This window comes from Orcinus orca, chromosome 16 (assembly GCF_937001465.1).
Source record: "Orcinus orca chromosome 16, mOrcOrc1.1, whole genome shotgun sequence".
In the NCBI taxonomy this organism is placed as follows: Eukaryota; Metazoa; Chordata; class Mammalia; order Artiodactyla; family Delphinidae; genus Orcinus; species Orcinus orca.
In genome coordinates, this window is record NC_064574.1 from 73520531 (window position 1) to 73545646 (window position 25116).

General features: G+C 40.6%; 3 protein-coding genes across 11 annotated transcripts in view; all 3 read left to right on the forward strand.

Moving 5' to 3' along the window:
* RABGEF1 (RAB guanine nucleotide exchange factor 1) overlaps window positions 1-4617 on the forward strand; it is an 87691-nt gene extending 83074 nt beyond the window's left edge. For 5 of the 6 annotated variants that reach the window (XM_033426273.2, XM_033426274.2, XM_033426277.2 and 2 more), the window contains one exon: window positions 2050-4617. In XM_033426273.2, coding sequence (XP_033282164.1) covers window positions 2050-2448 — 399 coding nt within the window. In that variant the 3' untranslated portion in view covers window positions 2449-4617. Of the gene's footprint in view, window positions 1-1462; window positions 1983-2049 lie in introns of those variants that run through there. The other variant, XM_033426276.2, reaches the window with a different exon arrangement.
* Window positions 1-25116, forward strand: part of LOC101274335 (S-adenosyl-L-methionine-dependent tRNA 4-demethylwyosine synthase TYW1) — a 451923-nt gene that overhangs the window by 131051 nt on the left and 295756 nt on the right. The window lies entirely within an intron of this gene.
* Window positions 12987-25116, forward strand: part of TMEM248 (transmembrane protein 248) — a 32337-nt gene continuing 20207 nt past the window's right edge. The window contains exon 1 of one of the 4 annotated variants that reach the window (XM_033426284.2): window positions 12987-13268. Coding sequence is in view for 1 of the 4 variants with exons in the window: in XM_033426283.2 (XP_033282174.1) it covers window positions 19468-19545 (78 nt within the window). In the remaining 3 variants the exon portion in view is untranslated. Of the gene's footprint in view, window positions 13269-13521; window positions 14042-19461; window positions 19546-25116 lie in introns of those variants that run through there. The other 3 variants (XM_012532744.3, XM_033426286.2, XM_033426283.2) reach the window with 3 other exon arrangements.

The window sequence follows — 25116 nt, forward strand, 5'->3', positions numbered from 1 at the left end:
TAGTGAAGTATGCACATCTCAGTTATAAGGCAGAATACCTCCTTTTACTGACCGCTGGACTACTGCTTGTTTGCTTTAGACTAGATTTATTGTCAAGCCAGTGACACCCTGGCTTTTTGAGCCTCGAGACACCCTGTGTTCTCTGTTTCCTGTGCTGGAAGTTGTACAGGGTGATAGGTAGGCAGGGGAGGCCAGGTTACATAAGGAAGCATTTCTGGTGAATTGTCTAAAAAAGATGGGTACTTGAATCACCTGCACTCTGCAGCCTCCCAGCCCCCTGACCTACAGCCTTAACGGTGTTTGCATCTTCTTTCTTCATCCTCTCGTTGCCTGACTCAGAGTCTGGCTTCTACTCCCACTGCCCCAATGAAACTGCTGTGGCAAAAGTAAAAAACCTGCCAGTTGCCAAATCTCATGGGAACTGTCAGTTTCACTTCACTTCTTTAACACTCCTCATGACTCCTTCCTTCTGGAACTTCTCATGCGCCTTGGCTTCCATAATTCCACTCCATCCTCCTGGGTTCTTCTTAGGCCTCGTGTCCTCCACTTCCCCTAGAATGAGTTATTCCCTGGGGTTCTGTCCTCTGTGCATCTCTCTCCCTAGACTGTCTCCTCTGGTCGTAATTCTGCCGGTCACCTGTACAGTGAGGACCCGCAGGTCACCTGTTTTGACCTCACACTGAGCTCCACTCCCAGCTGTTTATCGCGCCTCAGATTTAATTTGTTCAAAACTGAAACTGCTTTCCCATCAAATGTTTCTTTCTTTTCCAATATACACTATCTCCATTAGTGGCAGTACCGCACATCTACTCCCCTAAGCCAGGAATGTTAGAATCGTCTTAGATGCCTCCTCTTTCCAGATAATGGGCTGCAGCGATTCCACACACATAGTGTGAGCCCATGGGGAAGGGTCAGACGGGCACATTATCATCAGATGAGTCTGTTGAAATAGATTTGCTAAATATTCTTTAAGGAGGTGATTCGCTTTTTTATGAATAATAAGGTAAGATCCCATGAATGAGTTTCTCAGAAGAAATTCTGAGAGCTGCCTATTTTCTCCTGTTTATAGTGCATGTTTTTCTTATGAAAATAGCTTTTTTTAAAAAAGTGTGAAAATGGTATGTGCTCCTTGTAGAAAAATTTAATATAAGAAAGTATAACTACCATGTCTATGTCACTCAACATTTGCATTTGTTGTACTAATAATTGCTACCATTTATTCATTGCTTACTACAGACCTGTGAGCTAAGCATGTTACATGTGTTATGTTGTTTAATTCTCACAATACATCTGGGTGGTATTTCCCCCATTTTACAGATGCGGAAACCACAGAGAGCTAAGGTAACTTTTCTAGGGTCACACAACTCTGGGCTGTCAAAGTGACAGAGGTGGCAATTCACTCAGCCTGTCTGATTTCTAAGCTTATTCTTTTAACCGTTTGATGTTAAAATCTCTCTTTGAGGACCAAAGATCTGTGTGCCACACCAGTACCTGAGGACACTCTCAGTGGCTGGCCGTGCGCTGGGTGGGCCTTGTGGAGCTGGCACGGCCTCAGAAGCAAAGGGCCTTACGGGGCATGGCCCCAGATCCTTGGCCGTGGAGCTCCTGGCCACAACAGGGATTCCTCTGCCCTGCAGCATGGCAGGGAAGCAGAGAGCCTCTGACCTCAAGGAACCACACAGGAAACTCTGTGATAACCATTGCAGAACAAATACTGAAGGTGCCTCTTCAAATATTTCACTCTGTACAAGACCCTAGGACCTGCGAACAACCCAAGGAGAGGACGGAATTTCTGACAGACTCGATGGAGATGACAATTAGATTTAATTTTTTTTTTTTTTTAAGGAAGAAATGTATTATTGCAGATGGGAGTATAAAGGAAACAACATGAGTGGCTGTGAAAGTCCATGGAGGCTCATGAGATTATTTTGTCGACTTGATTCTGTTTTAAATTCTCCATAATAAAAGGATTTTTAACATTCTATTTGAATATTTGTAGCTTTCCTCATAGAACTATAATAAATAACATTCTCTTCTTTATATTTATAGTGTTGTGCCGTGGCTTTCATTGAGAAATTAGACGCTCAATCTTTGAATTTAAGTCAGGAAGATTTTGATCGATACATGTCTGGCCAGACTTCTCCCAGGAAGCAGGAATCTGAGAATTGGTCTCCTGATGCTTGCTTAGGTGTTAAGCAGATGTATAAGAATTTGGATCTCCTGTCTCAATTGAATGAACGGCAGGAAAGGATTATGAATGAAGCCAAGAAGCTTGAGAAAGACCTAATAGATTGGACGGATGGAATCGCAAAAGAGGTTCAAGACATTGTTGAGAAATACCCACTTGAAATTAGGCCCCCAAATCAGTCTTTAGCTTCTATTGACTCTGAAAATGTTGAAAATGATAAACTTCCTCCACCATTGCAACCTCAAGTTTATGCAGGATGATGAAAATTTACATGGATAGTATTTATTTGAGCCTAAATTATAGCCAGCCCTTACTACAGTCCACTGATTGGGGTCTAGAGTATAACTTAATTGCTTATAAATATCAGAGCATTTTTAAAGGTACAGTTTGTGGGGATTGTTTTGTTCATTTTGTTTTGTTTTTCCTGTCTGGGGAGACTTAGTAAAAAAAGTACTATTTATTTGAGTCACTGAATAGATTCATTTAAGACTTGTTTGAAAGTTTTGTCTGCAAATCTATTTTTTCTCCATGATTTTCCTACGTGCTTTCTCTGTGGCATTCAGTGTGTTTTGGATTTGGTTAAATAATTGCCTTTTAAAGGATAAAACAAATGAATGCTACAAAAATGTATGTTTAAGAAAATACAACGGTACCACTGTTCTACAGTTTAAAATAATTTTATAATTGTAAAGATAGAAGATATATTGCTAAGTAAATATGTAAAATTGTAAATATGTAAAAAAAAGGAATGGTGTCTGCTGTGCATGGCATTTCATGTGTTAATTTTTTTTTTTTAAGTTTAAAATGAAGTATATTGAATGTTTGCCTTTAACACCATTTTATTTGGTTTGCCCCACTAAAATGAATCTAGAAGTATTTAGACATACTCCCCTAAAATGTTAACTCCATCATTACAATGTGTTAGCCCTAACTTCGAGGTCCTGTACAGTCAGAGAATGTGACACTATTGAGGTTGAGGATACTTTTTAGGTCATGTAAAGTTACTGAAGTAACTTGTCAATTGAAGGCTGAACCATGCTTTCGGCACCTCTTTCCTCCTTTCATTCAGCAAATATTTACTGAGCTCTTGGTAAGGGAGGTGGCCCTGGGTCTGGGTCAGAAGACAGGACTGAATAGGTCTCTGCAGATGAGAGCTGACGGGGAATCCCTCTGAGCTTTAAAATGCAGAGGGGCCTTTCTGCCTCCATGGTGTAATTTTGATTTTATGGACAACCCAGACACACATCATATAAGCCTCTTTCAGGATTTCTCAACCTCAGTACTATTTGGAGCCTGAGGACGTTTTTGTTTGAGTGCCGCCCCATGCATTGTAGGGTGTTTAGTGGTGTCCCTGGCCTCTACACCCACTAGATGCTAGTAGCAACCCCCCCCCCAGTTGTGAAAAATCATCTCCAGACATTGCCAAATGTCTCCTGGGGGACAGAATTGCCCCCAGTTAGGAACTACTGATCTGCTTTGTAAGCAAAGGAGTTTTCCTCCTGGTGGGTAATATGATGTAACCAAAGAATATTGCACTAAATGCACAGTATAACGTGAACTGATCGCTTATTCAGTGAGGCTTTACAGCCCCTGGCAGCGTGGAACCTTTTCTAATCCTAATGGAACCTTTCATAACCTAAATACACCATTATGATCCTCCTTGCATTCAGTGATTTCTACAGATTCTCAGTGTACCTGTGAAATTGTAATTCCCAGGGCACCATTTTTGAACAAGATCACATCACACAAGCAGTTAAGAAAGCTTCCTTTGCTTTTCCAGTATCTTTCTAATGGTGTACCACAAATCTGTAGTGCAGTAGTTTTGGAATAAAACTGGGGTGGGTATAAAACTTTTTACCCTTAAACTAACATATAAAATCCATCACGTTGACACATCTGTTGTCCTAAAGCACTGAAGACATGAAGCAGTTAACTGAGTCAGCTGATAGCCAAGCTGACTTGGAATGTAATGAGTTACCATCAAATACAGGGAGAATCTGCTCATAGAAACCTGGGCCCAGATGGTCTTCGTAGAAAGCTTTCCTCTTTTTTCTTTTCTATGTACTTTCTAGGTGCTAATCCAGGTATACACACTCTTAATTCTCCTGGGAATATACCGTTCTTTTAGTCGTTGTACATTATGTTTGTTAAATAAAATGCATATCAGCCTCCCCAAAAAGCTGTCTTCTCTTGACTTCTTACCTATGTTTAAAGTAAATCGTTGAACTTTTTTGTATATATCTCATATTGGTTGAGTTCTTCATATTTGGACTCTCATATTTCTCTTAAGTCAGCATCAGTACTATGGCCAGAGTTTGTTTTCTCAACAAGAAAGTATTGATATTTTATGTACTATAAATGTGATTAGAATAAACTTTTGGAACAGAAGTCCTTATCAATAAAGTTCCCTGATCCATTCCTCTTGCAAATAGGTTAATTCTTGGTTCTTCATCTTAGGAAAATAGACATTATTAGTATTCTCATGTTATAAAGGTTTCCCTTTTAAGCCACAGCCATCATTATCATACTTAAAAATGAAACAGGCATTAAATTAATTAAAATTAAGAACACGAGAAGGATATTTGCTGTCACTACAATTAGCCTTTTTCTGACGCAGTCAGAAAAAGGCACTCAGTCTTCAGACAGAAATAAAGGGGGTTAATCTAATCAAGATACAGTTATTATAGCATGGTGTTTGAGGACATGGACTCCAGCTAAAAGGCTTGGATTTGGTTTTGAATTTAGACTCTGCCACTTACTTATTAGCTCTTTGGCCGTGGGCAAGCCTCTCATGTTTCACATTCCTCATCTGTGAAATGGGGATAATAATGGTACCTGCTTCAAAGGGTTGTGAGGATTAAATGACTTAGAACAGTACCTAGCAATGCTAAGTGCTCAAGTGATCGCTGTTACTTGTACATGACTTTTTTTTTTTTTACATCTTTATTGGAGTATAATTGCTTTACAATGGTGTGTTAGTTTCTGCTTTATAACAAAGTGAATCAGTTATACATATACATATGTTCCCATATCTCTTCCCTCTTGCGTCTCCCTCCCTCCCACCCTCCCTATCTCACCCCTCTAGGTGGTCACAAAGCACCGAGCTGATCTCCCTGTGCTATGCGGCTGCTTCCCACTAGCTATCTACCTTACGTTTGGTAGTGTGTATATGTCCATGCCACTCTCTCACTTCGTCCCAGCTTACCCTTCCCCCTCCCCATATCCTCAAGTCCATTCTCTAATAGGTCTGTGTCTTTATTCCTGTCTTACCCCTAGGTTCTTCATGACATTTTTTTCCCCTTAAATTCCATATATATGTGTTAGCATACGGTATTTGTCTTTCTCTTTCTGACTTACTTCACATGACTTATATGTAGAAAACCTAAGAACTGATACTGAAACTTTACTAAATTTTACTAAAGTGGTGAGATAAGAAATACTAAAATAGCCATCAAAAGTAACTAAAAAATGACTTTTCTATATTCTCATTACTAGCCAGTTAGCAAATTATAATGGGAAAATTTTATTCACAATAGAAACAAATATAAATCACCTATAAGTAAGAGCTTTTAGCATTTATATGAAACAAAATTACAAAATTGAGTGAGAAACAAAAGAATAAACATACACAGGGATTGTGCCCAGAAGTTCCCGGCACTTGGACTTTAATGCTCTATCTTTGCCATTTTGGAATTCTTAATTTTATCTTTGAATTTGTGCTTTCAAGTGAAGCCTGATGGGACAGTGGAGCCTAATGGGGGCTTGGAGTCCAACTCATGCACAGTCCTGTCTCCCCCTCCTCAAACCCCAGGCTAGGTTCTTGGTCTCCCTGCTCCCACCCTGTGGACACTCTAGCCAAGGCCTGGGCACTCAGGAATGGTTGGGGCTGGGTGTACATGCCTGTGGTGTCTTGGGCGAGGGCATGAAGGTGCATCTGGCTGTTAGCTAGCTGGACATTTGGGGGTGAGGACAAACCTCTCGGCCACCCCTGATTCAGCATGCACCTTGGAGAAAAGCCTAATCCAGGACTGGGGAAGGAAAGAAACAAATGAGAAAGTCCCAGCAAAACAAAGATACAAGGAAGAAATAAGGGGACTTCCCTGGTGGTGCAGTGGATAAGACTCCGCGCTTCCAATACAGGGGGCCTGAGTTAGATCCCTGGTCGGGGAACTAGATCCCACATGCATGCCGCAACTAAGAGTTCACATGCCACAACTAAGGAGCCCACGTGCCACAACTAAAGAGCCAGCAAGCCACAACTAAGAGCCCTGGAGCCACAACTAAGGGGCCTGCCTGCCTCAACTAAGACCCGGCACAAATAAATAAATAAATAAATAAATAAATAAATAAAGTCTTTAAAAAAAAGAACAAATGGAAATGTTAGAACTGAAAACTACAACAACTGAAATTTTTAAAAAAACCCAAAACCTCACGGATGGGCTACATATCAGAAGGGAGATGACAGTGAAATGAATTTGTGAACTGAAGATAGATCAATAGAAATTACCCAATCTGCTAAACACAAAATAGACTGAAATTAAAAAGTGATAGCCTCGGGGGCCTCTGGGACAATAATGAGAGATCTAGCATTCTTGTCATCGGAGTCCCAGAAGGAGAGAAGAAAAAGTCTATGGCTAAAAAAATATTAAAGTGTCTGAAAGTTTACCAAATTTGGCCAAAGGCATAAACCTATAGATTCAAGAAGCTGAGTGAGCCACAAACAAGATAACCCAAAGAAATCCATGCAAAGACACATCACAAACTTCTCCAAATTAAAGGCAAACAAATCTTAAAAGTAGTTAGAAAGGACACATTACCTATAACGGAGCAATGACTTGCATGACATTGGATTTCTCATCAGAAACCATGGTGCCTAGAAGGAGATGCTGACAGTGATGTGGAGAAAGTGAATCACTCATACAATCCTGATGGAAATCTAATATGGTAAAACTACTCTGGAAAATAGTTAACTTCTTGTAAACCAAACATGTAATTATCATACAACCCACCAGCTGCATTGTTGGACTTTTATCCCAGAGAAGTGAAAACTTACATTCACACAAAGGCATATACACAAATGCTCATCGCGCCTTTATTCATGTTAACTCCAAACTGGAAACAATCCAAATATCCTTCAACAGATGAATGATTAAACAAAGTGTGGTACATTCATACAATGGAACACTATTCAGTAATAAAAAGAATGAACTACCGATAAAACTCCTTGGATGGATCTCAAAGGATATATACTGAGTGGAAAAAAAAAAAAACAATCTCAGAGGGTTACATATTGTATGAGTCAATTTACACATATAATTTTTAAAATATATAATTTAAAATGACAGTTATAGAGATGGGGAACAGATTAGTGGTTTACAGGGATTCAGAATAGGGTGAGAAGGGAGCTAGCTGAATGTTATAAGAGAGCAGCACAATGGATTCTTTGGTGTGGAATCGATCTGTGTCTTGTCTGCAGGGGTGATTACACAAATGTACACATGTGATAAAATTGCCTAGAGCTAAACCACAATATTAGGCAAAACTGGTGAAATCTGTAAAAAACCAGTGTATTGTTGCAGTGTAAATTTCCTGGTTGTGGTATTGTACCATAGTTATGCAAGACGTTACCATTGGAGGGATCTATTATTTCTTACTCCTACGTGTGAATCAGTGATGATCTCAAAATAAAAAGTTTAATTTTTAAAATCTAAAATCATGTAGAAAAATGCTAAATGCCCATCAGGTGATGAATGGATAAACAAAAATGGTATATCCATTCAATGGAATACTATTTGGCCATAAAAAAGAATGAAATACTAATACATTCTACAGCATTGATAAACTTTGGAAACATTATGGTGAGGGAAAGAAGCCAGACATACCACATATTTCACAATATTCATATTGTATCAAATCATTTCACAATATTCATATTGTATCAAATCATCATGTTGTACACCTTAAACTTACACAATGTGATATGTCAATTATATCACCATGAAGCTGGGGGAGAAAAAGAAAGACAAATTACCAATACAAATATGAAAAAAAAATTAAGTACTTTTTCAAACAAGAAAATGTAAGAAAATTCAAACATTTAAAAATACAACAAAGGACATGAACAATTCACCATTTAGACTTAAAAATGGACAACAGATGAAAAATATTCAACCTCATTAATAATCAAAGAAATAGAAAATAATTCAATAACAGAATTAATGTTTTTCTTGTCAAATCGGCAAAGGTGAACATCTTATGGAAAATATAGCATTTTATGACTATGAATGTCCAGAGAAATGTACCGCATTGATGAAAGCACAAATTATAACATTTGCCGAGAGCAGATCAGGGCTGCGTGTCAAGAGCCTTAAAAATCTTTTTACTTTTCTGGCACAATAATCCTATTTCTATAAAGCTATGCTAAGAAAATAATTAAAAAACAAAAATTTATATAAAAATATTAAGTACAGAAGTTAAAATATTCAGTGTTTAAAGTGTGTAGAGGGGAATGTTTTAATTAAAGAATAAGTATGAAGATAGCTATCCTTGCATAATATTAAGCATAGTTCCAAATTTGTTTTAAAATCCCAAGCAATGCTAGAGATAAAAAAGAAATACAGTAAAATCTCATCAGTAGTTACCATTGGGTTAGGGGATTACAGATGGTTTTAATTTTCCTTTTTAATGTTTTCTAAGTTTTCCTAACTTTATACAATACCATGGTTGTTTAGTCATCAGAAAACAGGAAAAAATTATTCTCATAGTATAAAAACAAAAGCTCCAAACCACTGCATGACACAGAATTGTAATAATACACATTAGCTCTTAAAGGGAGAAGTTTGTTTTAAAAGTGACACAGCTGTCTCTGAACAGGGTTTCCCAGGCAACCTCTTGGTGGTTGCCAATACAGAATGCCACCTCTAGGGGTGGAATCACCCTCTTGGAAGGTTCTGAGGCCTGCCCCTCTTTAAAAGAATAATGAGTTGTGTGCAGGGATAGGTATCTGGTTTAAATTTCCTCTACAGAAGTACGCACCTGCTGCATGGTTTCCCTGCCAGAAGAAAACTGCTTGTTCCCTTAATAAAAAGTCAATGAAGCTGAAAGAAATCTAGTTTCTTGGATTTGGAGTGGCAGCCAGAAGACTGGTAAGCATTCTTAAATATAGAGGAATCTCCTCTAAGCACTAAGAAGAGTCTGTCGTCAGAAATAACCTGAAATTCTGGTGGCATCTGCTCTGGGTGGTGGACAGGCGGGATGCAGGAGGAGTCTGGTCATTTTCTCCTGATTTGGAAAGTGAGGGGGTGATGCACACGGTCACTATTTCAAGTGGAAACTTTCGCTTAGTACTTTGTAAATAAGAGTGACTCATTCTGAAATGAGCCCTTTCTGTGTGTTTAAGTGAACCAGTCAGCAGGGGGCTGGACGAGGTAGTCTGTGGAAGGGTCTTCCTTTAAACCGTATTAATTCTCTGCCCTAAATATAGGTGGAGTCCAGGCTACATATATAGAACAGTGCTGGTGGGACTGTAAAAAGGCACATGTCCTGGACTTTGCCTTCAGCCTATTTACAACCCAGTAGAAATAGGAAGCTGTAAAAATATGAAAAGTCAAATAGCTCAAGACTTAAATGAGTGTAAGATACACCAAAAGTGACAAAGCACTTTTAAATGTGGATTTAACTGCCCAGTGGAGTAATTATAGCACCTCACATGTATTCAGCTGTTACGTACAAGGTACCCTTAAGCAAGCCTGTAAAATGTATTACTTCTTGAATGTGTCTAATAAACCTAGTCTAGCGGGAATAATAATAGGTAGCCTTAATTAGTGCTTAATACGGTGCTAGGCACTGTGCTAAGTGCTTCACCTAGAACAATACATTTAATCTTCTCAGGTACCCTGCGGGGAAGTATTACTATTACCCTGAGACACGAAAAGGAAGCTGATGCCCAGAGATGTGTCTTGCCCGAGATCACAGAGCTGAAGTGGGAAGCCAGGATTCAAATCCAGGCCTCTAGCTCCAAAGCCCCACTCTTTTTATTTTATTTTATTTTATTTTTTTACTTTTTATTGTGGTAACAACACTTAACGTGAGATCTATCCTTTCAACGTGAGATTTATCCTCCGAACAATTTTTTGTTAAATTTTGTACGTGATTGTTGACTCTAGGTAGTGTTGCACAGCAGATCTCTGGAGCTTATTCTTCATCTTGCTTAACTGAAACCTTACGCCTATTGATGAATAACTCCCTATCTCCCGTTTCCCCAGCCCCTGGTAACCTCCGTTTCCCATCTTCGATTTTATGAATTTGGCTCTTTTAGGTACCACCTGGAGGTGGAATCAGGCAGTACATGTCTTTTTGTGTCTGGCTTATTTCATTTAGCATAATGTCCTTAAGGTCCATCCATGTCCCATATTGCAGAACTTCCCTTTTTTAAAAAAAATATTTTTTAATTTTTAATTTATTTTATTGAAGTATAGTTGATTTACAGTGTTGTGTTAATTTCTACTATACAGCAAAGCGATTCAGTAATACATACATACATATATATATATATATACATTCTTTTTCATATTCTTTTCCATTATGGTTTATCACAGGATATTGAATATAGTTCCTCGGGCTATATAGTAGGACCTTGTAGTTTATCTGTTTTATATATAATAGCTTGCACAGAATTTCCTTATTTTTTTTAAGGCTGAGTAGCATTCCATCGTTTGTATACACATTTTCTTTATTCATTCATTTGTCGGTGGACATTTAGGTTGTTTCCACATCTCAGCGATTGTGAATAGTACTGCAGTGAACACGGCAGTGCAGATATCTCTTCAGTATCCTGATTCTATTTTTTTAATATGTATACCCAGAAGTGCTGGATTACATGGTGGGTCTCTTTTTAATTCTTTGGAACCACCATACTGTTTTTCATAGCAGCCACCCCGTTTTACACCCGCAGAGTTCCCACTTCAAAGCACCGTTTTATACCAACTCTCCCCAGAGAACTGAGAAGGGAGAGGATGGTAGGCATTGGAGCTTTAGACCTTGGGCTTCAGGAAGATAATGAGATTTGAAGAGTTTTTATTAGAGAAAAGTTGAAGAGGAGAGAATTTTTTAAGTGGGACATGGCTGAAGGTTCTTAGTTATTAGGCAATTAGGATTACAGCATTTCAAGCTGTAATATTTGATTCATGTTTTAAGAGAATTTGTCACTTTCAACCATAAATTTCCAGTCGACCATGGGATGCAGCCTTGAGTTTCTCACAGCCTAAAGCAGGGGTCAGAAAATATGGCCGGCAGCCAAATCTGGCCCACCACCTGCTTTTGTAAATAAAGTTTTATTAGAACACAGCCACTCCCATTCATTCTGTTGCTTTCATGCTGCATGGCAGAGATGAACAGTTACAAGAGAGACCCCACGGCCCGTAAAGCCTAGTATATATATATATATATATATATATAGAGAGAGAGAGAGAGAGAGAGAGAGAGAGAGAGAGAGAGAGAGAGAGAGAGAGAGAGAGAGAGAGGGAGAGAGACTGTGGCCTCTCCCATTGTGGAGCACAGGCTCCAGATCCGCAGGCTCAGCGGCCATGGCTCATGGGCCTAGCCGCTCTGCGGCATGTGGGATCTTCCCGGACCGGGGCACGAACCCGTGTCACCTGCATTGGCAGGTGGACTCTCAACGACTGCGCCACCAGGGAAGCCCCTGTTTTATATATAGTAGTGTGTATATGTCGATCCCAATCTCCCAATTTATCCCTCCTCCCCGTTTTTTGTTTTTCTTAGCTATCTAGTAGATACAAAATTAAAATTTTAACTTACACATAAAATATAAACAGTAACTTAAATTCATTAAATAGCTGTGTACCCATGAGACTTTTTAAGATAGGGAACATTTCCCTTACCTTTGAAGTGCCCTGTGTGCCCCTCCCCAATTCCATCATTTTAACACTTAACATGAAGTTTGTGCATCTTTTCTCATGGTGCTTGTCAGAGTTCTACCAATTATGTATGCATCTCTAAACAATATGTCCATGAGATTAGCATGTTTTGGAATTTTATATAATGGAATTATGCTGCAATGAATCCTTTTTTGATTTGCTCCCTGAGGTTGCGCCCCCTTGTGTGTCAGCTGTTTTCAGTTATTTTCACAGCTCTTTTGTATTTGATTATTTATGAATATACCTAAGTCTAGGTTTACATTTGACTGTATGGGCGTTTTTTTTTCCCCTCAGTTCTTCGTGTGTACAAATAGTGACGCTATCAACATTATTTGGTTTACTTGTGCATATACGCAAGTGTTTCTCCAGGGTCACACATATTCTCCAGAGATGATGTGTATCTTCAAGTTTACTGGACAATGCCAAATTTATTTTACAAAATTATTTTAAATCATTTTACAAAATTATTTCATAATTTTGATTGTACCAAGCGATACTTTCATCAGCAGTGATTAATACAGGAGCAGAGAAACACACAGACACACACGCACACATCTTGCACTCACACCAGACACTAAACTCGCGCACAGATTCAGAGATCCACGTATGTGCACCAGCCACGGCTTTGTACATGATACACACTGACACACACATCCACAAACGTGCACCACGCACGCACACTCTCACAACATCCCACTCACAAAGACACACAAAACGACGTCCCGCTCTCAACGCCCGCACGCACGCAGCCCTCGTACTCACGCGCAAGCCCCCTCACGTGACCCAGCCAGGAGGCGTGGTCTCCGCCACCCGCGACTGAGGAGTCTTGTCCCGGCCGCGCCGCCGTCGGACGCCAGGTGTCGGGGGTTAAGGTGGCGTTGGCGGTGGTGTTTTTTTCTACCCGGAAACTACGACTGCCGGACCCGGACACCAACCCGTGTCGCGGCGGCGCGAGCCCGACTGGCTTCTGGTCTTCGCGTCGGCCCCGTGGAGCCGGACGCTGCCCCCGGCGCGGCGGGGAGGATGGTACCGAGCGGCCCCGGGCCCGCCGCGCGCCGCCGCGAGTGAGCTCCGAGCGGCCGCGGGCGTCCGGCGAGCAGCTGGCCCGGCCGGGCCCGGGGCGCGCCGCTGCCCACCGGGGCGGGGTGAGCCGGGGCGGGCGGCCCGGGGTTGGGGCTCGGCCGCGGCTGACCCGTGGCCGGGAGGGGACGAGCTGGCCGGGTTTCTTCCTCACGTCTCGGGCTCCAGCCCCTGCCCCAGCCGCCGGTGGGAGTTGGCCCGGGTCTGGCCTGCTCTGTGGCCTCGGCCTGGTCGCCCGCCACTGGTGTTTGTCCACTCGCGTCCCCGGAGCCGGAGTTCCCTGGCCGCCCTCAAGATGGTGGGGCTTCTCACGTCTGGAGCAGAGGCCTGGATAATTTGGGTTTGGCACTGGGAACGTGTTGGTAGTTTGCCGTTTTTGAGTTTGGGTTGTGTTTGCGTTACTCCTCCGTTTGCAAAGGATACATATCTCAGAAAGAAGATGGGAGGGAGAGACTTGCGTATGTGCCGACACTTGAAATGAAATAGTGGTATTTTTTGTGTCAAGCTTGCTAAGTTTCCAGAGGTGGGGTGGATTATCATCTTCACTCATATTTTAATAAACTAAATTGTGTGGCGTCAAGATAATGTAGCGGCACGTAGTTGTACTTCCCTTGATAGGCACCACCCGGAATAAATCTACGCCTGTTGTGCTGTTTTGAATTGTGCAAACACCATAACCGGTGGACAGCTGGTGAGGGGGCCTTTGTTGAAAAATCCGACGTCTGTAGTTTAATTCTCAACTAGCAGATGACAGCCTTGGCAGAGTGTTGAATGATGAGCTTCTTTGCGGTCTGCTTGAAAGCAGGAAAGCTACTGAATTGCTACTTTCCTGTGTCAGGTGAGCCCGCTCTGGGAGGTGGCGGGAGGCAGAACTCCAGGGTTGGTGATGACTGTTGGTTTGTCCCTATAGCCCTCGTTTTGGTCAGCTTGGAATCTGAGCATTTGTATCCCACGTGTAGATGAATGCTCCATCAGTGCTTGCTGGTGTGCGCACCTTCCTGCTCCCTCATTTCATTTCAGGATTCTCAAAGGATATGGACCTGTTGTGCAGTCATACTTCATGACTCCAAGCCTATTTACTCTCTGGGAGTAAGGAGGCAGTGGGTTGACTTACTAGTAAAGGTCCGGGAAGAATTTCTGTGACCTAATTGAGATGGACTGGAATCATGGCTGCCACTGGCCTCTGGGTACTAAGGTCACAGATGCTGATTGAGCGCACCTGCTTTTTGGGGCCATAGCTGTAGCTACTGCAGGGAAGTGAGACACACGTAAGTGCAAATACAGTTTCTGCCCGCAGGGAACTTAATTAGAGAAGGCAGTAGGCTGTAAGATGTGGCAGGACTTAAGTGTCATATGGAGGTACCAGCTATTAAGGATTTTCTTCTGATTAGGATCAGAAAAGGCTTCATAAAGGAAGTAACTTTTGAGGTGGACCTCGAAGGATTGGGAGGATTTGGGTCATTCAGAATTAGCTGGGAAGTGAAAAAGCTCGGGCCAGTTGGTGGAAGGGCACTTAGGAACTGGGCAGTAGATGCCTGGAAGTATTGACAGAGGCAGCTGGTTAAGGGTTAAGTGCTTTTCTAAGACAGAAAACACGTGCTACCTAATCTGGCTTCTGGTGGATTTCTGGGTTCTAGAGAATTGTTTTCATTTGGTGAGTTTGTCTTGTTCTGTTAAACAGCCAATGACACAAAGCAGTGCTTAACTTACTTTAAAGACAATGAAAAAGAGGCTGATTGTAATTCCTGTCTGGTGTTAACAATCAGGAAATTAAATTTGCTGTGTGCAATTTGTTTCAGTGCCTGTGTTTAGTGTGCAGGAGCGCAGCTCTAGTACCATCTCTGCTACTCTGGCTGCAGCCAAGTGTCAAATGGCAGGCTCTTAGCCGTCTCCTGAGGGTTTTTAATGACATCTAGTTCGCTTCACGGAGATGCTGTTTGTTTCTATTACTCAGTTGTTGAAGAACCTTTGAAGCTGTTAAAACGGGATGCCATGTAATCACCCTGGAACATTATGATTAGTCCTAGGACCACACTGGCCTCAACTCTAGCTTTTCTCTAAACGTGCTCAGGACCGTGTTAACTTTTCCATGCTTCTTTTTGACTCTTCTTCCCTCTCTACCCACTGCTCTGTCTCCTCCTTGTTATAGACAAATGTCTGAGAAAGGGTGGTCCTAATAGGCATGGCAGATCTATGGAATGTTTTTGTCAAATAATATTGCCATGTAAGAGGGCTTTAGAATTAAAAATTTTTTTTCACCACGACATTCCAATTAAAATGAAAAAAGAAATGGAGGAAAGATGGGGTTTTTAGCAAATGGAATTTCCGTGGAGTTCTTCTGATAAACATAGAAATCCTTAAATTATCTTTTCCATACAGAAAATAAATTTGACCAGAGGTCTACAGCTCGTTCTGTGTATAATTATATACCTAAGTGTAGTCCTGGGGACTATAGAACAATGTTTGGTGATGATAGTTTGCAAAGCGCTGTCATCTGTCATTTGGACTTTTGTGCTGTTTGTTTAAAAATGCTGTTTTCAGAACATCTCCCAGTCTTTACACTGAGTTTGGATGTTATAGTTTCATATTGAGCTTTTAGTGTTCGTTTAATCTTGTCATCACTCATGATTTGTTTTCTTAAGTATCTGTTAATTAAACCCCAGATCATTACATCTTAATATGGGGATACTTTTAATTTGGTTTTTAAGTAGGTCAGCAATTTAAAAAAAATTAACAAAAAAGAGATAAATTTCTTTCAATTTCGGGACTAAGATGAACTTATTTGTTAAAAGGAGAGAGGGAGCATGTTGGAAGTTCCCGCGATTTTATATCATGATTTTGAAAATGGAGCGATGTATTAATTAGTTGTAAGTGAGTAGAAATACAGCCAAAGTCTGAATTTTGGAAATAAGTCCAAATTTCATGGAAATGAGTCCGTGAAATTATTATCTGCCCATGTTGTTCCTTTTCCTCTCGTCTTTGAGTACCGATGTTGCCTAAAATGCACGTTTAGCAACTAAAACTTTATGCTTTCTGTCATAATTTCTCTTCTGATCATTTAAACTTGTTGAGTGAAACAAGTTTTTGAAAGTCTCTCTGCACTGTGAGTTGTATTCGATTAACAAACAAGAAACCATTGGCAGGAGATTCCACTTGTCTTTGCTTTATACCCTGATGAGGGTGCTGAGGTGGGAGTTGCCTTACTGAAGAGATGGGAAATAAGGTAACCTCAGAAAAATCCATTTTAGTTGTGCTTCTATTGAAGTCGGTGACTAAAATACACTGTCCATGGCATGTGAATCTTTTTTCCTGTCTGGCATTGGACTTGAAACCTACTTATCAGTCCTGGTATTGTGATTGATGGCCCAGCTTGGGGTCAGATGAATTAAGTCAGAGTCTTAATTACTTACTGCCACGTTTTTGTAGTATAACCTTGTATAAATTACTTAACCTCTTTTGACTCAGTTTCCTCTTCGGTAAAATGAGGATAGTAATATCTACTTAGTGTTGTGAGGATTAGAACATATGACGTATGTAAAGCACTTGGCATGGGGCCTGGCCCACAGCACATTTTAAATGGTGGCTATTAAAAATGATACTCTTTTCTTAGCCCCTAATGAGAGAGGTTTCTGCTTACATCACTATTGATATTTTAATTACAAAATTGTATGGATGCTTTTCAGTGTTTATCTCATTTGATGGGGTCGACTCTTTATTTAGACTAATAACGTTTACTGGGAGGCAGTAGAGCACTTAGTGGTTAATGCACGGGCTCTGGAGGCCAACTGCATTTGAATCCAGGTTCGCTTAGGACCTTGGGCAGCTTAGGTAACTTCCTTATGCCTGAATTTGCTCATCTCTAAAATGCAGATGTTGTGAGGACCATATGAAACATGTGCAGAACTCTTAGAACAGCGTGCCTCGTTCACAAAAGTGGGCGGTAATGTAAGACATTACTGGTAAGCACCTTCCCGGTGCCAGGCCCTGCCCGAGGTAGGAGGGTGCAGAAACGGTGTCACGGAGATGAGAGGGCATGGGAGCAGGACACATTTGGGGTTCAGTTTGGCTGAAGGAGGCCGTGGGCTGGAGCAAAAGCTGCTGTTGAGAGACACTGCAGCGATGGGCGTGACAGGGCTGGTGATGGGTAACTGTTCAGTTGTAGGAGAGAGAGTCCAGAATGGGTGCCAGGCGTCCCTGGGTAGAAAGCTCTGTTTTTTTTTATAAGGAGGAGCTGATTTGGGGATATTGGATGAGTTTTGGCCTTGATGGTTCAGGAGCCTGTGGGTCATCTGCGTGGAGTGTTGGGTAGGTAGATGTTTCCATCTGGAGTGAGGGGGTAGGTGAAATTGACAGGAAGCTGAGAATGAGTGTGTCCACCTTGAGCAGAGGCCCAGCCGGAGCCCACGGGGAGCCCCAACTTTTGAAGAATAGTGAGAAGGAAATGTGGCCAGACAAGTGAGAGGGTGGCCAGGAGAGTGAGGTCCCGGAAGCCAGAAGGTGGTGTGGCCCTCGGTGTGACCCATACTTTGGCTTTAGCATTGCGACCTTAGTGGAGACTTGAAGTTCTCTTTCGACTTTGTTGCTCCGCATTTGCCTCTTTGAGGGTCTTTTCCATCTACATTCGCTGTGTGGTGGGGGAGGGAGGGTGGTTTCTCCTCAGTGCTGGATAGTTGGGTGTTGAGATCGCCCAGGGTCTCTCTGATACCAGCCCGTGTCCTCATCTCTGCTGAGTCTTGGATAATCCGGCATCGCATCCATTAACGTTCTTTATTAGGCTCAGAGTTTACAGTCCCAGCCTTAAAGCCCTTTGAATATCTCAAACATCACAGGACATTTGAGAAATGCTACTTTAATTCTTACATTCAAAATGGGCCTCTCCCACATCAAGGTGAGTTCCTGCTATTCTCTCTTAGCACAAGACCAGTGTATTTCCTGCAGTGGGTATTAGAGGAAGCTTGCCTCTCTCATCCTCCCCTCTCGGTCCCCCTGTGGTGTTCTTCTACCACTTCTCTGACTCCTAGTCTCTTCAGAACTTTGAAAAGGGCATGACTTTATAGGAGAGCTTTAAGGAATTTCTCATTTAGCCTAAGGTGGAAAATCCAGTTTAATAAGATGAATGGTGGTTTTGTTGTTCATGTGAAGTGAACTTTTTCATCTGGGTCACAAGTAGTGGTTTAGTGTATCTTAAAATAAGTTAGGAACTATTTAGGAAATATCATCTGGGAATGTGGAATCCCCATCCTGTCCAGAGATTCTAGTTTTAAACTTAGACAGGTCACCATGTGGTACACTTTAAAGTTTGTGGGCTCTGGAGAGAGACACACGAAGGACTCATGTATCTGGCATAATGAATGTTAATTTACTTCCTTTCTAATAAAATATTATAATCAAGTTGCAAAATTATACATTTCTGCCTTCACTGGTCCCTTGGGAGGCCTTCCTCTTTTACTGGCTTCTTTTCTGCTTACAGATATGTTTGTTTCCTCACTTCTCGTGACCCCACTGTCCCTCCTGCCTCGCATTTGAACCAGTGATGTTCCGCTGTTGCCTCTGTTTCCCCTTCCCTGTTATCATCTCCTTACTGTCTGACTTCCGCCCCCTGCCAGAGTGAGGTTTCGGAGGCCACCGGTGATCTTGCCAGGTGGAGAACTGTGATTAGGCAAGCACAGGTTCACCTGAGTACTTTTTATAGCACAGAGGGGCCTAGAGACCCTTTCTTTGTACTCCTCACACTTGGTCACTTCCCAGCAATATTTGGCTGATACCTCTTCCTTCTTGAAACTCTTCTCCGCTGCCTTGCAGGACCCCTCCCCGTCCTGGGCACCCTTTTGGCTCGTGGTTACCCCCACACCCTCGCAACCTCTGCCCTAATGGGGGCACCTGCACTTGTCTGGAGAAGCTGTGTGCACCTCCTGACCCGGGAGCGTGCAGCGCTGGGTTATCTGGAGGAGTCTAGTCAGTGTTCTTTCTCATTTTATTTTTGGTTTCTCACAGATCCAAGTACAAATCACTGCAAGTTAAGCTTTGCCTTTCTTTAGCACCAGGACGTATTAAAGGACTGTCCTGTTTTGTTTTGTTTTTTTTCTAGGTGGGTTTAAGAAATCACTCTTTTTTTTTTTCCCTGTATATTGTCTTTATTAATGAAGAAAATGAATGGAATTAAGATTTAATGAAGTTTTATTTGGGCCACAAGGCCAGCAGGATCAATGGAAGATTATTTATAAATTTTATTGTTAGAAATTACTGCAGAGGAAATACATATTCATGATGGAAACGTTAAAAAAAGAAAAGACATATGTAATCTCACCAGCTAGAGATAACCATCCCTGTTTACATTTGAAGGTACGTTATGTATTTTTTTGCCATGTGAGTGCTTGTGTAGCTCTCATACATTAAAAACCTGAAATAGCCTCATTTTGTATATTTTAGGTCCTGTGTTTTTTAACAGCTACATAGTTTTCCTACTGATGATATATTATACTTGAACCATTTCCCTACTATTGTTGGATATCTAGTTTTCCAGTTTTTACTATTTTATACACTCCTGAGATAACTATCTTAGTAGTTAAGTCTTTGTTTTCAGCAGTGGGTGTCTTCTCAGGTGAACTTTTTAGAGGCAGAATCACAGAAGTAAGAGTGCGCTAAGTGTTAGTGCTCTTGGTATGTATGGCCAGGTTGGTCTCTAGAAAGTTTGTAATAGCCTCCCCTCCCCTTTTTAGGATCTCCTAACTTGTGGGTTGCTTGAATTAACTCTAGGATAATCTTAGTACTGCCTTTTGCTTACTTGAATTGCAACCTGATGTTTAATGTTGTCATTGAACTAGTCTCGGAGCTCTAGGTACTGAGTCGATGGACTTCAGTCGTGTGCTCTCACACACGTGTGAAATTGGCTTTTGGCCGTGTTCTGTGTACCTTAAATCCCTAGACTTTCCAGAGAGGCAGCTTCACAGCCCTGGTCGTTTCTTATCTTTATCCTGGTGAAAGTCTCCAATTGGAGTTGGGATGAATGAATATAGGGGATGGAGGTCGGATAGTGTGATTTCTCTCCATCCACTTTTCTTCTCCCCATGGAGCGTGACTTATTTTTTAATTAAAAGTGACATTCACTGTTGAGAAGATTACAGAAATTTTCTTGTAATTCTTTGCAGGGGAAATAACATTTGTTTAGCCCTTGTTAATTTCATATTTGAAAACACTTGTAAATGGTGGAAAGGAATTTTAAGTTTATGAAATATTTGGACTTTTAATAGTTTTACTAAAAAAACAAAAATGCTTTTACTTTTTGAGTAAATGCAATTGGCCACCTCTAGAACTTTCTCTAATTAAATTGGCTTATGTTGACATTGCTTGCTAATTTGTGGGTATTTATGTTGAGATATATATATGTATATATATGTTTAAATTCTAGTGTGACATGGTTTTAACGACCATTAGTTTTATCTAGAAGGGAATTTAATTCAGATTTTTTTGCTTTTCTAAATGTTTCATAATTGTAGTTCCATTTGGTGAATAGTTCCTATTTATTTTATATATGATTCAGATTTTGTTGTCTTTCTTAATAAATGGAACTGTAATTTACTGTTGATGTTTTTGTTTCTGAAGCCTATTAATCTTTTTTATTTTATTTTTTAATTGAAGTATAGTCGATATACAATATTAGTTTCAGGTGTACAACATAGTGATTCAGTACTTTATAGATTATACTCCATTTAAAGTTCTTATAAAATATTGGCTGTATCCCCTGTGCTGTACGTTACATCTTTGTAGCTTGTTTATACATAGTGGTTTGTACCTCTTAACCCCCTACTGCTATCTTGCCCCGCCCCCCCTTCCCTCTCCCCACTGGTAACCACTAGTTTGTTCACTATATCTGTGAGTCTGTTTCTGTTTTGTTATATTTGCTTGCTTCATTTTTCAGGTTCCACATATAAGTGATAACATACAGTATTTGTCTTTCTCTGTCTATTTCACTAAGCATAATACCTTCCAGGTCCATCCATGTTGTTGCAAGTGGCAAGATTCATTCTTTTTTTTATGGCTGAGTAATATTCCATTGTATATATGGAATATCTTCTTTATTCGTTCATCTGTTGATAGAAATTTAGGACACATGTTGCTTCCATGTCCTGGCTATTGTAAATAGTGCTAATATGAACATTGGGTTGCATGTATTTTTTTGAATTATTGTTTTCATTTTCTTCAGATATATACCAGAAGTGGAATTGCTAGATCATATTGGTAGTTCTATTTTGTTTTTTGAGGAACTTCCATACTGTTTTCCATAGTGACTACACCAATTTACACATTCCCACCAACAGTGTACTAGGGTTCAGTTTTTTCCACATCCTTGTCAGCATTTTTTTTTATTCTTATTTATTTATTTGGCTACATCGGGTCTTAGTTGTGGCACGTGGGATCTTTCACTGTGGCGTGTTGGCTCTTTGCTGTGGTGCATGGGCTTCTCTCTAGTTGTGGCACACAGGCTCCAGAGCGCGTGAGCTCAGTAGTTGTGGCACGCAGGCTCTCTGGTCGTGGCGTGCCGGCTCTAGAGCGCGCGGGCTTGGTTGCCCCGCGACATGTGGGATCTTCCCCGTCTAGGGATCAGACCCGCATCCCCTACATTGGAAGGCGGATTCTTAACCACTGGACTACCAGGGAAGTTCCCATCCTTGCCAGCATTTGTTATTTGAATCCTATTTAATGAATAGAGAGTTCCTTTTGCTCAACATCCTTGCCAGTGTTTGGTATTGTCAGTGTGCTGGGTTTTGGCCTTTCTAATAAGTGTGTCATGGTATCTTGTTTTAATTTGCATTTCCCGATGACATATGATTTGGGAGCATCTTTTCATATGCTTATTTGCCATCTGAAAATCTTCTTTGTTTAAGTGTCTGTTAAAGCTCTTTGGCTAATTTTTAAAATGTGTTATTTATTTTCTTATTGTTGAGTTTTAATAGTTCTTTGTATGTTTTGGAGAACAGTCCTTTATCAGATGTCTTTTGCAGATATTTGCTCCCAGTCTGTGCTTATTTTCTCATTCTCTTAACTGTGTCTTTTGTAGAGCAGAAATTCTTAATTTTAATGAAGTCCAGCTTACCACTTCCTTCTTTCATGGATGGTGCCTTTGGTGACCTCATCTAAAAAGTCATCACCGAACTCAAGGTTTTCTCCAATATTACCTTCTAGGAGTTTTATAGTTTTGCATTTTACAGTCAGGTCTGTGATCCATTTTGAGTTCTTTTTTGAGAGTGTAAGGTCTGTGTCTAGATTTATTTTTTTGCATGTGGATGTCCAGTTGTTCCAGCACCATTTGTTGAAAGACTTGTCTTTTGCTTCTTTGTCAAAGATCACCTGACTATATTTATGTTGGTCTATTTCTGGGCTCTCTATTCTGTTTCTTTGATGTATATGTCTGTTCTTTTGCCAGTCAAAACCACACTGTCTTGATTATTGTAGCTTTATAGTAAGTCTTGATGTCAAATACAGTCATTCCTCCCACTTCGTTCTTCTTCAGTATTGACTATTCTGGTTCTTTTATCTCTCCGTATAAACTTAAGAAGAAGTTTGTTGATATCCACAAAATAACGTGCTGGGATTTTGATTGGGATTGTGTTGAACTTGTAGGGCAAGTTGGGAGGAACTAACATCTTGACATGTTGGGTTGTTGTATCCATGAACATGAAGTATTTCTCCATTTAGTTCTTTGATTTTGTTCATGAGAGTTTTGTAGTTTTCCTCATATAGATCTTGTACACATTTGTTAGATTTATACTTAAGTATTTTATGGGGGAAGTGCTAATATAAATGATATTGTGTTTTTAGTTTCAAATTCAACTTGTTCCTTGCTAGTATATAGGAAAGCAGTTGGCTTTTGTATATTAGCCTTGTATCCTGCAATCCTTGCTGAAATTGCTTTCTAGATTATTTTTTAGTTTAAGTCTGGATTCATTGATTCATTCATTTAATGAACTTGCATTTTTAAATCACCTATTTTGTGTCTAGATATTGATAATATAGAGACGATAAGATATACCTGCCCTTGAGAGGCTTACAGCTTGGTTGGGAAGATAGATGTATACACAGGCAGCTGCAGTAAGGTGTTTCATTCTGTGTGAGAAATGTTTGGAGTATAGTGGGGGCATAAAAGTGAAAGTGGTCACTTCTCCCTGAGGGGCTGGTGGGGGAGGGAAAAGTTTCATAGAGTAGGTAACCCTTCAGCTGAGCCTTGAAAGAGGGGAGTTGAAGTAGTAAGATGTGGTTCGTGATGGTCAGGAGGACCAGTGGACTCAAAGGCCTGAAGCTGTAATATTGTCTAATATGTTCTGGGAATTGCAAGCAGTTAGTCAAACCATTGAGAAGTAGACAAGACCTAGTTTGTGGTGGACTGCCATTGCAAGGAGCTTGGACTTTATCCCTAGGTCATTTGGAGCTCTGAGCTAGTTAAGCAGTAACGTGATTAGATTTGCATTTGGAAAAATCACTCTTGACAGCATGTGAAGATGGATTATTTGACTGATAGCAGGAAGATCCAATTGAGACTCTTAGCGATAGTTGCACAAGAAGATGATGAGGGCCTGAACTAAGGGGAGTAGCACAGGAGTGTGGAATGGAAGAGTCAGAAGTAAGCGATGTTAAAGAAATAGAATCTTGGACTACCCTGGTGGCGCAGTGGCTAAGAATCCGCCTGCCAATGCAGGGGACACGGGTTCGAGCCCTGGTCTGGGAAGATCCCATATGCCATAGAGCAACTAAACCCGTGTGCCACAACTACTGAGCCTGTGCTGTAGAGCCTGCGAGCCACATCTACTGAAGTCCATGCACCTAGATCCCATGCTCCACAACAAGAGAAGCCACGGCAATGAGAAGCCCACGCACCACAACAAAGAGTAGCCCCTGCTCGCTGCAACTAGAGAAAGCCCACGCACAGCAACGAAGACCCAATGCAGACAAAAATAAAAAATATAAATAAATAAATTTATTTAAAAAAATAGAATCTTTAGCACTTAGTAGTTACTTGGATATGGGGCAGAAGTAGTCTAGGATGTTTTCCAAAGTTCTAGATTGAGATGGGGAATACAGGAGGAAGAGTCAGATTAGGCAGGAATGCAGATTAGTTCAGTTTTGGACATGTTGTAGAATATATAAGGATGTTCAGTGGGCACTTGGATATAGAGGTCATAGGGCTGTAGAGACATGTAGAGGACTGATACAGTGATCAGTCTCTGTCATCTTTACAAGAAGATAGGGCAAAGTGGGTAGATGCGAGATGCATTTTGGAAAGAAAATCAAGATTTGCTGATGGATTAGATTGATACTAATGGTGAGGGAAAGTAATGCAGCTAAAGAAGGAGTATGTTGAGGGAAGTTTGTATTTTGAAATGCTTCTATTAAAAAAGAACAAAAAAATCCGAGATAAGATTCCAACTGAAGAGGTTAGAAAAACCAAACTGAGTTAACCCAAAGAAGGCAGATGGAGAAAAATAATTTTTTTAAATGTAGAAATTACTGAAAAAGAAAAAAAAAGAAGTTATCTGGATATACTCTATAAAACCAAATACTGGCTTTTTGAAAACACAAATACAATACAGCTCTGGTAAAACTGATTACAAGGAGAGAGGAGAAAACACAAAAACATCTGTAATGAAAAAGAACATGACTACAAGTAAAAATTGAACAAATAACAAGATAATACTGTGCCAGAAATCTTAAAAAAATATATAAATTGGGCAATTTCCTAGAATAATACATCTTATCAAAATTGACTTACTAGAAATAGAAAACATAGACTTACTTTTAAAACATGAATAAATAGTTAAGACAGCCCACCAAAATACAAAACTAGAGAAAAACTTGGAGTCCAGATGGTTTTTTGGTCAAGGTCTATCAAGCTTCCCAGAAATAGAAGCAAATATCTTA